Here is a 13,881-nt window from a genome sequence, read left to right as displayed (position 1 = left end):
CAGTTCAGCTCTCACGCAGGGCTGCATTTTTTTTTAGAAGTGGAAAATATTGGTCACTATATTTTAACCTTTAGCACAAAGAAATGGTAAAAAATAAATAAATAAATGTGGGTTTCCAGCACATGTGAGCCTTTGAATGCTTTTTTTTCCACATGGAAACAGAGCAGGGAGTGCGAACCACCCCCTTCTCCCCACCGTCCTGTAGTACGTGCAGTGTGTCATTTCACTGTCCGGTGTTGCGGTCGCTGTTACACGGCTGGGAAAAAAACTGTCGTGTGTGGGCGAGACTTAAGGAGTGTGTGTGTGTGTGTGTGTGTGTGTGTGGTGGGGGGTGGGGGTGGGGGGGGGGTGGAGACCGGTAATCCACTGGACCCAAGGACGATGCCGCCAGATCCACAAATTCGGACTGTCTTTGCATAGGTTCCAGCAGACACATTTCACTTCGCTTCCCTATTGTACACTCAGTCTGATACTTGCGACCTTTTTATTCCAGTAAAAGGTTCTGAAACACTCGGGAACTGGATAATTGAATGAAGCCCTCCGAAACCCAGACGCTATTTTGCATTTCGATGGCAGCTAGGTATGGTTAGTGTGTGTGTGTGTGTGTGTGTGTGAGAGAGAGAGAAAGCTCCTTGGGCGAACTCCCCGCTTGCATTTATATCTGGGAGACCATCTCCAGAACCGCGCGGAGGGGTTTCGCCATGGACACACGTTTTCCTGTCGCCTCCTGTCCCTAAGTCTCTCTGTCCCTGGATCCAGCGGTAACGCTGACAAAACAGGAAGGAGCCAGCGAGAAAAGGAATGGACAGGGGGGCCGGGGGTCTTTGACTTTAGTGGCGGGTGGAAGGTAAAATATTTGGAGAGGGAAGGTAGGTGGTGCAAACAAGCCAAAAATCATCACTGGCAGGAATACACTCTTGGCTTCATTCTCAGAGGAGGGGGAGGGGACGGGGGACGGGGGCAGGAGTGTGCGTGTGAGAGTGGAGGGGCGATTGAATCTCTGTCCAACAGCACGAAAAGGGAATCCCTCCGTACAGACGTCACATTAACCGAGGAAACACACACCTCGCATCATTTGACGCAAATATCCATTTTTAGACAACGCGCTACGTCAATGGACGGTACCACCCGCCAGATCTTACTCAGAGAGAGACGGAGCGAGAGAGAGAGAGATAGAGACCTCACACAACTCAACTGCTGGTTTACAAATACGTTCCTTTCCTCTTAAAAGAAATAAATATGGACAGGCGTATGGAAACAAAAGGTCAAAGTGGAAACAATGTAGTGGGGAGAGGAAGCTGTGAATTGCTGATTGTCAGAGGGAGGGGGAGGAAGAAAGTAGCTCTAAGCTCCCTCCCTCCCAGAGAGTCTGAGAGAGGACTGGGCGGAACCAGGCAGTTTTGACGTGAATCCTCAGCCACGGGCGTGCTGGAAATAAAAAGAGCAGAGTTTAATACCAGAACACTGACTCATCAACGCTCGGGCAAAGGAGTAAGCAGCAAGCCCCGAGACTAATAGAGTGAGGGGAGGGAGGGTTAGTGAGGAGAGGAGGGGGAGGCGGCGCAAAGTCGAAAAAAATAATTAGTCACTGCGGGGAAAAAAAAGCGATCAGACTCGCTAAACGGGACCGAGAAGTGTGTGGAAACAAAAAAAAATTGTGATTTTATTTCTCTGTAAGATATTATTAAAGTTTCAACCTAGAAAGAGAAGGAGGGCTGATGTGGAAGGCGAATCCAGGAAGTTTTATGGATTTTTTTTTCTGTTGCAGAGAGGAAGACTTGTTTTAAAGCGTGGTTCATGACAGAAGCGTGGAATTAACTGAGGAAGAAGTTTATTTTATTTTCTTTTAAAACGGACTTGCAGATTTTATTTAGTTTTGCTTTTGGAATTATTCTAAGAGGTTTGTTTGAAATATTGACTGTACTTACCTGGGAGAGACTGACGGTCGGTTCCAGCTTTAAGAAGAAGTGGGAGAGGAAAAAAAACCCCGTCTTCCTGTGTTCCCGGGGAGGGGGTGGTGTTGGTGGTGGGGGGGGACCATGTACCAGGAGTATCCAGTGAACTACGACTCATCGTCCCGCAGCAGCTTGTCTCCAGCTCATCAGGACAGTGTGTTCAGCAGCTCCGCGAGCAATTTCAACAGCGCTTCACAGGTAAGAAGTGATCTGATTCCTTACACACTTGTACCCTCCGGAAATCCATTTTGTGGAGGCATTTTGGATTCTCCCCCTCCCCATAGTGTGCCACTTCACTGAACCTTAATGATTTTTGTGTTTTTCTTTTGATTATATTATCGGAGTTTCAGTAACCTGTCGCTGACCAGACCCTGTGTGTGTTTCTCCTTTCGTTTCTCTCTCTCTTCTCTCCCCCCCCCCCCCCCCCAGCCCGGACTCCTGGACTCGTGGCTTGTATGTTGCTTCCTGTTCCCAGTCGGCGGGTGTCTTTCGGAGCTTGGCACTGTGTGTTTGGCACACTGTTGTAGTGGCGGAGCTTGGCGCTAGTGTGATTCACCAGATTGTAGGAGCGGAGCGGCGTCTGCCTTCACCCGCTGTGTGTCTGCAGGTGATGCCTGACGTGAAGAAGTGACACTCTTGACATTAATGACTTGCTTCAGTCAGGGGCGAACAGTCATGAATTTACATCCGCGGGAAGGAATTTCTCACTTTTTCTTCTCTCTCAATCTTTACCAGGAGTCTTACCCCCGTCCCCTCTTGTTAAGTCTACATTCTCTCTTCTCTAGCCCCTCCCACAATCCTGTTATTCTTTCTCCCTGTTCAGCATATTTCGTTACAAACTTGGTCGATTTCAGGGGGGTTGGGAATGAGAGAGAGGAAGGGAATGGAATTCAGACGCTGTCAGTCCCGCCAGCATTACATATCCCAGAGCTGTCTGGAAAGTAGCATTGGTTTTCACCGGAGTAACCCGAAGGCGGCTCAAATGTCCTTATTCTGAAACAACATGTGAAGGAAGCACCTTCCCAAATATCGGAATATCTGCCCTCCCCGTCTTTCCAAACAAAAATAAAACGAAGTGTCTGACTGAAAAGGACCCGAATAATAGCTGATTTAGATTTGAGAGAAAAGCCCATTTCTGTACAGGATCAGGTCTACCTCGGGCGCTGTCACTGTAACTGCAGCCCTGTCCCGTCCTGCCCTGCCCTGCCCTCTTTATTTGCTTTATGCAATCTTTCACACACTGTTCCTGGCTTTAAGGTTGATGGAGAAATGAGGCGAGCAGGAGGGAATCTTGCGCAAGGCAAGAGTTGGCTGAAGTTACAAAATCGGTTGCGTAACCTTGTGTGTGTTTTTTTTCAAAATAAAAGTCTCCAGACTTTCCTCCTACAGCCCAGCGGCGGAAATCGTTCCCCAGCCTTGGTGCCAACGTGATAACTTGTAGCGAAGCGCTTTCAGATGTTAACTTTACCTCGCCCCCTCCCCTTCCTGTGCTCCACAAGCCAGAATAAGATCCCCCCCCCTCCCGAAATCTCCATATCTTTTCCGGGTAGCGCTTGGGAACATTGTTCCTGCTTCTCAGATCTGTCACCTTCTTAATTGGAATTCATGTTAATATTTGATACTGACTGCATCCACCCCCCCTCCAAATCAGCCCACCCACACTAGCCGTTCCTGGGCCTCCTAACTTTGCATCCTGCTCCGTGGACTGAGCTCTGTCAGTTGTGTATTTAAGATGTTGACTTACTGTCAATATACAGCTACACAGGCGACTCTCTGACCACACCCCACAGCTCCCTCTCTCTCTCTTACCCCCCCCCCCCCCTCCTTTTTTATTACACAGTGGCTGTTTTGTTGGCTTCCACAGTTTGTGGTTTGAAACCATGCCGGATTAGAAATTTTCGACTCTTATAACATTTTTACACATGGAAAATTAAATGTACCCCGATGATACATAGTGTACAAACTGTGTGTGCTCTGTGCCTCCATCTCTCTGGGCTCGTATAGGCACTACGGGATGGGGGGGGGGGGGGGGAGGTCTCTGACCAAGGCCAGCTGGGATTTCTTTTTCAGCAACATTTTTTTCTGTCTTTAGCTTTCTGTCTGGCATCTGTCCCCACGGGCTTGCAGTAACTGATTTTGAGCTCGTACCCAATGGATAATTGACAGGCTTCTATAAAACTTGTCATCACTACTGGTTTTCCTCCTTCCAAAATCGGCACAGGAGAGCAGGAGGTTGTTCAGCCCGTCAGAGTCTGCCCTATCCCTATAGACCAGTGAGTGCTTTCAGATGCTTACCCAACTTGCTGTTGAAAACCACAGTTGAATCTGCCTCCACCACACTCTCAGGCAATGCATTCCAGATCCTAACCACTTGCATTTTTAAAAAACCAAAAATATTCTTATGTTTCCTTCAGTTCTTTTGCCAGTCTCCTTAAATCAGCATTCTGTATCTGCAGAAGTGAAAAGGAACAGTAGAATTTTTATAGCACCTTTCAGAACCATCAGTGCATCACAATCAATTAATCTGTCTTGGGTATTGGCTGGGGGAGAAATATTGGCCAGGGCACAAGAGAAAGCTCCACTTCTTCATCAAAATAGTGTCTTGAGATTTTTTTTTTGTGAGGACTGAGGGCTGCTTGATTTAATGTTTCAACCTAAAAGTAGGTTGGCCTACCATCAATTGTCAACTCCCAAAGTGGGTGGATCAGGGAATGGGATTAAGGTTTAATACTAATAATGTATGCATCGTAGTGTTAGGTGAAGAGGTAAATGTAGGGGTATGGGTAGGTTGCGCTTTGGCGGGTCGGTGTGGACTTGTTGGGCCGAAGGGCCTGTTTCCACACTAAGTAATCTAATCTAATCTAATCACAAAGTGTCAGAGGGGATGGGTCTCTAATGAGGAAAGACTCCCTGCACAGATGAGAAAGGGATGCCAGCAGCATAGGTGGTTGGGGGAAGGATTTGGCTTTTCAGTGAGGCATATCCAGATTCCATTTGGGAATGTCAAGCTCACTTGCTCGACAAACTGTACTCTGGTATAAATGTGGGCAGCTGTCAGGTCTAGTTAGAATATTGTGGGATGTGAATGCCATGATCAAGACCAGCCTTTGTTGCCCTGCAGTGACTGACTGATTAATTGATGCCTTTTGTTTTTGTAATTATATTCTGGTCTTTTTGCACATTGAGCCTAGGAACCTCACCTCACCTCGAGGTCCACAAATAAGGAATGCTACCTATAGTTCCTAGCTCCATGTCAAATAAACCAATATAAGGAAGACTGTCACCCTAAGATGCCTCAGGCACTCTCTTTAGGTTATGCCTTTTTTAAGTTGAGAAAGAGATGTATGGTCAAATCAATCCTGGCAAATTATATTTCAAATATTGACTACCATACATTGATATGCAACAGGCACATGTCTGTTGTGCACACAAGTGATGTATATTTAATACTGATTTTGCATTGAAATATAAGTGTGCAGTTTGTTCATAGACATTTTTCACTGAACAAATCGATTATAACCTCTACAAAAAAATTAATGCACATTCCAATTTTATCAACCTTAAAGCCAGGAAAGTCATGAAATATGTTCTATATCTCTAGTCATCCAGGATTTACAGTTTAGTGAGATGACAGCCTGATAATGCCACAGAAAGATAGGATTGGATTAGATTACTTACTGTGTGGAAACAGGCCCTTCAGCCCAACAAGTCCACACTGACCCTCTGAAGAGCAACACACCCAGACCTATTCCCCTACATTTACCCCTTCACCTAATACTACAGGCAATTTAACATGGCCAATTCACCAAACCTGCACATTTTTAGACTGTGGGAGGAAACCGGAGCACCCGGAGGAAACCCATGCAGACATGGGGAAAATGTGCAAACTCCACACAGACAGTTGCCTGAGGCGTGAATTGAACCCGGGTCTCTGGCGCTGTGAGGCAGCAGTGATAAACACTCTGCCACCGAGCCAGCCATTAACTTTAGTTTCCTGGTGTGTGCCTTGTATGCATTGCCATAGATGAGCTCCATCATCACTTTTGCAAGACAGCATCCATACTCTGGCCACTTTCAATTCGTAACCAATGTCTGGTTTGAATATTAGCTGTCTTGATCATTATCAAAAGAAAGGTTCATAGTTTGGACGTCAAAGCAAACCACCTCTTCTATTTCGCAAGAACAGTATTTATTCCAGGTTGCACTTAGTCCTGACTTGGACATATCTCATTATTCTTTCAATTCTGCCACTGGAAACCACTGTCCAACTGTGGGAGTTTAATCAGCACAAAGCTTCAGTGGTTAAAGGAGTTGGCCCACCAGCAGTGTACCTCAGGTACTGGAGATAGGCATTCAATGTGAGATTGCTTGTGTCTGTATATATGACAAAGTAAGATTGAGGGTTGAGCATTTTGCGATATGATGATGTATGTCATGATTGCCAAAGTTTCCTTCCCTGATGTGAGGGGGCCACTCCAAATCCACTGTATATAGCTGTGACATGAATGCTTGTTGGCTGAGGTATGCCAGAGCAGTGGTATGCAATTCTTTCATTCTTGCACACAACCCTCCATTAAAACTGAGGCAGAACCCTTAGGAGTATAGATATGTAGAGGGATCTAGGTGTGCAAGTTCACAGACCATTGAAGGTGGCAATGCAGGTGGATAAGATAGGAAAAAAAATAGGTCTATGTATGGCATGCTTGCCTTCATTGGAAGGGGCGTTAAGGATAAGGATTGACAAGTTATGCTGCAGCTCTATATAACTTTAGTTAAGCCACACTCGGAATATTGCGTGCCGTTCTGGACACCACACTAGTGGATGGCTATGGATGCTTTGGAGAGGGTACAGAATGGTTTACCAAGATATTGCCTGGTATGAGGGATTTTAGCTATGAAGAAAGGTTGGATAGACTGGGTTTGTTTTCACTGGAGTGCAGAAGGTTGAGGGGTGACCTGATAGAAGTTTATAAGATTGTGCAAATGACATGGATAGAGTAGAAAGAATGAGGCTTTTTCCCAGGGAGGAGAGGTCAATTCCTAGTGGACATAGGTTCAAGGAGCAAGGAGAGTAGTATGAAAGAGATGTGGGAGTCAAATTTTTCACTGTGTTGAGTACCTGGAACGCGTTATCAGAGGAAGTCGTGGAAGCAGACAAAATAGCAGCATTCAAGAAACACCTAGACAAATACATATAAATAGGAAGGGAATAGAGGGGTATGGATCCTATAAATGAAGACAGTTTTAGTGTGGAAGGGCTAAATGTGTCGGCGAAGACTTGGAAGGGCTGAAGGGCCTGTTCCTGTGCTGTATTGTTCTTTGTTCTTTATTCTATTTCTTCATTAGACCTCTTTTTATAGAATCCTATTCTTCCACTACAGCTACCAAGTTAACTCTTAAAAGCACATTAGTTGTAAATTTCAAAATAGTTTCTCCACTTGGCCTTTTTTGAGTCAATACAGTGTAGCAGCTGGCTGCTTCCTTCCACAGAATGATACAACAACTGGAAAGTTCCAGAAGAGTCAAAATCTGAACATGTAATCTGTGCAACATGAATTCCAATTCCATCTTGGCAGTTCACAACTTTGGAATTTAAAAATAGTCACAATTTATTTTAAAAAATGAGAAGCTGTTGAATTATCACCAAACTAAGTCCTTTAGGGAAAGAAATCTGTCGTCCTTGCTCTGTGTTTTATCTGTCTGATTAAAGTCTGATATAGGCCAATATACTTGATTCTTGGTCAAGTCACTAATGCGACTGCTCAGTTGTATCTGGGACGATCGACATTCACATTTTAGGTTTGGATATGAAGAGTAGCGATTTAGATCAGATCTGTCTATTCTACAGCCTGCGGGCCCACAGGACCTGGAAACTCAGCCCTTTTTGGAATTATTTGATGTTCACTAGAGTGTCCCCTTTTTAACAATGTAGACCTGGTTATTTGCAAAGGTTTAATGCCTCATTGGTGATAGATTCAAAATCAGGACTGCAGGATGTGCTAACATTAGCAGTGGCTCTAGTTGTTCTGTGGATGTGGAGTCTCTGTTGAGACCAGCAATCATTGCTCATTCCTAGATGTTCTTACACAGTTGAGTGCCCCTTCAAAGGCTATCTAGGACCTGGAGTCACTTAGGTCAGACTGGGCAGGGGCAAGGGATTGTCTTTTTCATGAAACTTAATAAAGCGTTTCTAATCAACTGTCAGCTTTTTTGTTTTGTTTTAAAACTGCTTCCAGTTTCTTATTCCATTATCTTTTAAACTGCATTAAAATTTTCTACCTGCCACACTGAAATTTGCACTCCTGTTCCCTGGATTTTTACTACAGCCTTCCTAGAGTATCAGACCAGTAACACCACTGATATGTTGCCGTACCCATTTAAAGTTTTAGATATCTACAAATCAATGATTTGTGGGAGGAGATGGGAAGGAAAGAAAATGGAGAACAAGGTATGATTTCCAGCATTACGAGTTGGACTGTAAAATGCTGTGGGACTTCCTAAGGTTGTGAAAGTCACTATATAAATGCAATTTATTTTTAAGTCGAGCAGGTGTTGACCTCTGTGGTTACGATGATGATGCTTATAGTTAGACTTTTCTGTAGCAGCGCTGATAGTTTTAGAAACTAGAAATGGTTGCCTCTACTTGCGAAAAAAAATTCCCATGACGCTTGTAATGTGTTTATGAATGAAATATTGATTTTGTTTTAACGTGGTGGGACTGCAGCACAAGCACTTATTGGCTTTGATTTTTTTTCCTTTGCAACTTCCTTTCCTTAGAAATACCGATCCGATATGCCAGGATCCAGCAGTGCCTTTGTCCCAACAATCACAGCCATTACCACCAGCCAGGACTTGCAGTGGATGGTACAGCCCACGGTTATAACCTCAATGTCTAGCCCATACTCCCGGACACACCCTTACAGTCTGCCAGCCGCCAGCATCTCGTCACCTTCCTCCACCACTTTACACCGACCTGGGGTGATCAAAACCATTGGAGCTACAGGGCGAAGGAAAAGAGATGAACAGGTGAGAGATTGCAATTATGTGTGTCTGCAGAGATTTTAAAAAAAAAGCTCCTCAGCCCCATTCACTTCACCATCTGAAGTCTGCTCAGTTTCCTGTTCTTCGTAGCCTTGATAATCATTTTGGTTCCTTTGATCTCAGTCATCAAAATTTTCATATGAATCACCTTGTGGGAAATCTCGGGTGGGAAAAGTAGAATTCTCTCTTTACCGTCCTGGCCATTACATAGTGGAGTTGGTGACTGATCATAGCCATCATTGTCTTGGTAATCAGTATACAACAGACCCAAACATCAAATGTGGAAACTCCCAGTGGTGGACAGCTGTGAGAATATTTGTTCCAAAAGTCCTTCAGACTCCCTCCTTCCACTGGTTTTTCACAAAATATTTCAACTTGAAAGACATTAGTTGAAATAGCACCTTCACTTCCAGACGTTCCTGACAAATTGCTACAAGGAACTTGTAGCAGCCTCGATGCATAAGATTCTGTTGTTACCCAGTCCACACAATCTCTGAAATGTTCAATTGTGTGCAAAATTGAAATTTTTTTTTTGTTCTAGTATTATGTATCAAGATGGTGATGGGAGTGGGTAGTTGGCGGTACATAGGGCATTCTGGAGGCAAGTGTCATCTTGTATCTTGAAGAACCTCCACTTCTAGCACAAAATGTGTCCTGTGATAGCTCTTTAACCAATAGTATTTACTTTAGTCCACCCCTCTTTCTCTTTCCTGATGCACTATTCTTAATTTATCTAATCCCCTTTGAATTTATGTTCCAGTTTCTGCCTCACTGTTCACCTATTCCATATTCTAACAATCATCTCCTTGGAAGGAAAAAGAAATGCCTTTCTTGTTCATGTTCCTTCTAGTGAAATTTCTCCTTTTTTAAAAAAACAAAAGATTTATTTCTCTTCCCCCTCTGTTTTTCATGGGTCTGAGTGTTGCTGGCATTGTCTGGTTTTATTGCCATCTCCTATTGCCCTGGAGAAAGCACCTCACTAGCTATACCCTCACCTCTGAATTTAATAAAGAAAAGAAATCTGAGCCTCATCTCCACTTGTTAGTAACAAATCTTTCACTGTTTACCCTCTCAAAATCTGTTTGTCATTTTGAAATGCTTCATTAGATGACTTCTCCATTGAGTCTGTTCCAGTCAAGGAAGCATACCGCCATCGATTTTTTATTTTTTAATTTTTTTTTCCCCCATAAGTTTCAACCATTTTCTGCATAACCCCTGGCAGTTGTCATAAAACCCCATCTCTGGCTTAACTATTTAATTTCCATGTTACCACACATAAAAATTCAATACTACTTCCCTGTTTTTACATTCAAAGCACCTATGTATGACCTGAATAATACTGTTTTATTTTCTTAAATTTGGCTTGCAAATACATAAATATTTATTAAAGGAAAACCATTGTAAATGGGTGTACAATTAAACATAATCACAGTTCGAAACATGTCCCATTGGATTCAGCACTGGGCAGGTTTCGTGATTGCATCGCCTGCGTTGCATTTTGTTCATAATTGTAATTTGATCTGTTGTAAAGGACTAGCACAGCTAGTGTATGTTATAAGGAATATCATATTTTGTAAATCTTAAGTATCCACCAAGAACACAATATTAAACTGTAAGCTGCTCTTGTTGTTTAAGTACCTTGGGGCATTTTTAATACACTGAAATCACTTTCTGAATCTGTTACTGGACCTAGGATGTATACATAGCATATTTTGACATAGCAATTCACCACGGAAGATACTTACAGCTAAGGGCATATATCATGACAATGTAAAGTACAGACTCTGCAAAATTTTTAATATTTAAATAATGCCCACTTTGTGCATTATATCAAATAAGACACAGTCCATGTTGTTGAGAGTAATGTAGATTGTCTATGCTGATCTATTAAAATGAGCATCATACACTGTGTAAATCACTGCCTCTAAACAGCAGTGAATAAAAGCCAGTAAATGTTAAAGACAGTTACACAATGTGTTTACCACTTTGATGTGCTTACGGAATGTTATAGTACACAACAATCCTAGTACATATTATAGATAATTACATGTTCTGAGTGTTAATCATACAGTGCTTTTCTGCTGTACATTACAGCAAAAGAATACAGCCTGTCAATTGCAACAGAATAGCACAGTGTAATTGAGAAGCAGCAATAAAGTTGGCGTTGTGTTTAGGTTGAAGGCAATCAGGAAGGTGGTGTTAAGTAGTTTAAAACCTGGAGGAGAATAAATTGGAACTATGAGCCAGGGGATTAAAAGGAGGGACAAACCTGTCTGTGTCTCTTGCTGGTTGTGTATAAGTGCAAGTTCATTCACAACTCTTGCTTGAAGCCCAACCAAGTGGGCAGCTTGCTACACGGAGGTGCCCATCGTGTCCAGTCACTTGAGGCTTGCCTGGCATGAGATACTGCTCATGTAACACCCATGACAATGTGACTAACAGAGAATTGAAAGAGGTTTATTTGGCATTGCCTCACAACTGCAAATAATAAAAAGCTTGACTTCACACCCTCTGAAGGTGCTTCACAGCCAATTACTCGCATTTTTGAAGGTTGGTTATTTTTCACTTGGTGTAAGTGGTTCACAGAGGAGGTTTCTTATTAATATATGCCTGAGATTGGTGATATTGGAGAACTTATAAATGCTGTGATATGAAATAAGGAAACCACAATAATTTTATTTTGCCATCCTGAGGGAGAAATCTTTCAATGATTGAACCTTGTGTAGAATTTTCTGGTATGTTCTATTGAGCATTTCTTCAGGTATTAAGGGATTGTAAGTTTTTTTTTATTGTGAAATCTTGAAGGACTGAGGGCCGTGCGTCATGACATGCCAAGGTCAAAAGATCATGAGGCAATCTCAATTGTAACTCGGTGATGGCAAGCCTAGGTTTTTAAAAGCTCAAATGTTGTAGCTTGAAGGACGCGATTGAAGGAGATTAGAAGTTTTTGTGGCTTCAGGAAGGAATGAGAAGAAGGTGACTGGTTAAACAAAAGCAAATGCGTGTTGTTTGTTTTCAGTGTTTCAGCTTGTTGCAAAAGATTGGTTCACTCTTGAATCCATCTGTTATATCTTCTGCTAAGTCACAAGATGAATAATTGTAGTGGGATCTTTCTGACAATACTGATTCCCTATTTCCCATTCTAATCCACTGTAACTTAAACCTCTGACCGTCATTGCCTGTTTGAACATTTGTTGCATTGATTGTCTCTTTTGTAAAGAAGTGGTGCCTGGAATCATCCTAAAGTCCTCTCTCTTTTTATTAGGCTACCTGTTGAGCCATTCTCACACAAATATATAATTTTGCCCTAATCTGCTAATGGGCAGTTTCGGGCATGATGCCTGATTTTATTCTACAGTCAGCTCAACCGGTATTAAAGCAAAGTGAGTTGTTAACTGGAACTTGCCTGTTTCTGTCGGAGTCCCCATATTCCTGAGTCATCGTCTTAATTATTGTGTATGGTTGGATACCACAACTCCATTATTGTTGAGCTGAATAAGACTGATTCAGCTGTGTTAAGGATATTTGTCTGTTAAGGGCTGCCATCAGTTTACTCCATCCCAGCTATCTCCTGTGTTAAGCTCCTTAATATGCATTGCCTGACACCAATAGAAACTCTTCCATTTGTGTTGTCCATTGGCCATCTCACTCCCCACTCCCAGACATTGTAGTCGCGTTATCTAAATGGCTGTAATTCACCCACTTCATGCGAAGGAGAGAACGCAAACAGCCCTCCTTGCCTCTGTCAGATTTTAAGAAAATCTGATGGCCATCTTCGTCAGGTTCTTGATCAAGAGCTCATGCTCGAAATGTCAATCCTCCTGCTCCTCGGATGCTGCCTGACCTGCTGCGCTTTTCCAGCAGCACACCTTTCGACTCTGATCTCCAGCATCTGTCGTCCTCACTTTTTCTCCCTTAAGAAACGTTTGTATTGTTCTACAGTGTGTTAGAGCCAATGAAACACACCACAAGTCTGGTGGCTGTAGAGGAAATGACTAATTTGTGCACTGCATGGCTCTCAAATGGGTGAACGACCACATCCTTTTTTTTTGGTTTAGGTGTTGACAAATACCAGCCAGCACACACAGACTACCTCTGCTGTTCTTTGAAATAGTTTGCCTTGGGGTCATTTATGTCCACGGTAGAGATCAGACAGGGCTTTTTTTGTTTTGTGCGTCGTCCCTCAGTACCACATTACAGCGTTTACAGACAGGACACAATCCAGGAAGCAATGCTGTGTACCTCGTTTGAAATCCAATTCCATCTTGTTCGATCGGCAACGTGCAGTGGAGGTGCTGGAAGTCAAACCCCGGCCAGGGCTAAACCTGCTGGGCTGCTGCAGCTCTGTCAGAGAATTGCACAGTCAGTTGGTTAAGTTGGAGACGCCTGTCGCCTGTTACACTGAGACTGAATTCTGTGGGAAAACTAAAATGAGAAAAGGTTTCCACACAATTGGAAAGAGAGGGGATTGGAAAGTAATTGTCATTGGCTTGATACTTTCTCCCCCCCCTGTGCTGTTTGTTTTTTGTGCCATATTTTTATTTCTTCTGTATAAAGAAAAATTGTACTTTTTATTCCCCTCCCCCTCCCCCTGCTTCTGTTTAGATTTTCCACTGCCGCCTGCCACTGCCGTTTCTCCATCCGACGCAGCAGCATGACCTGGGCCGTGGGCTTCTCAACGGCCACCGTCAGAGCTGCTCCGCAAGTGACCACGAGCTGCCATGTTACTGCAGGGTAGGTCTGTTCCCGCCATCTCCCCTTGGCCAGCAGCTGGGACTGCTCAGTCTTGGTAGGGGAGCCCAGTAAGCGTCTCTGGTTAGCACTCCTCATCCGTCTTCCTTTTTGTTTTCCGGATTTCCATCCCATTTTGATTTCTCGTTTTGTG

At 43.4% G+C, this 13,881-nt stretch overlaps 1 protein-coding gene and 1 long non-coding RNA gene across 2 annotated transcripts; one reads left to right on the top strand and one right to left on the bottom strand.

The window, feature by feature from the left end:
- Positions 1-336: 336 nt before the first annotated feature.
- Positions 337-2,011, bottom strand: LOC122547251. Its single transcript, XR_006310938.1, has 2 exons — positions 1,929-2,011; positions 337-1,428 (listed from the first exon to the last, which is right to left on the bottom strand). It is a non-coding gene; the product is annotated as an uncharacterized LOC122547251 (long non-coding RNA).
- On the top strand, positions 1,426-13,817 carry LOC122547250 (fos-related antigen 2-like). The gene is made up of 3 exons (XM_043685891.1): positions 1,426-2,153; positions 8,733-8,981; positions 13,602-13,817. The coding sequence occupies exons 1-3, from the start codon at positions 2,040-2,042 to the stop codon at positions 13,800-13,802; spliced, it is 564 nt and encodes a 187-aa protein (XP_043541826.1). The 5' UTR covers positions 1,426-2,039; the 3' UTR covers positions 13,803-13,817.
- The last annotated feature ends 64 nt before the right edge of the window (positions 13,818-13,881 follow it).

The sequence above is a fragment of the Chiloscyllium plagiosum genome, unplaced genomic scaffold (assembly GCF_004010195.1).
Source record: "Chiloscyllium plagiosum isolate BGI_BamShark_2017 unplaced genomic scaffold, ASM401019v2 scaf_4996, whole genome shotgun sequence".
Classification (NCBI taxonomy): domain Eukaryota; kingdom Metazoa; phylum Chordata; class Chondrichthyes; order Orectolobiformes; family Hemiscylliidae; genus Chiloscyllium; species Chiloscyllium plagiosum.
The sequence above is the reverse complement of the archived record's forward strand: the minus strand, read 5'-3'. Positions and strand labels throughout refer to the sequence as shown.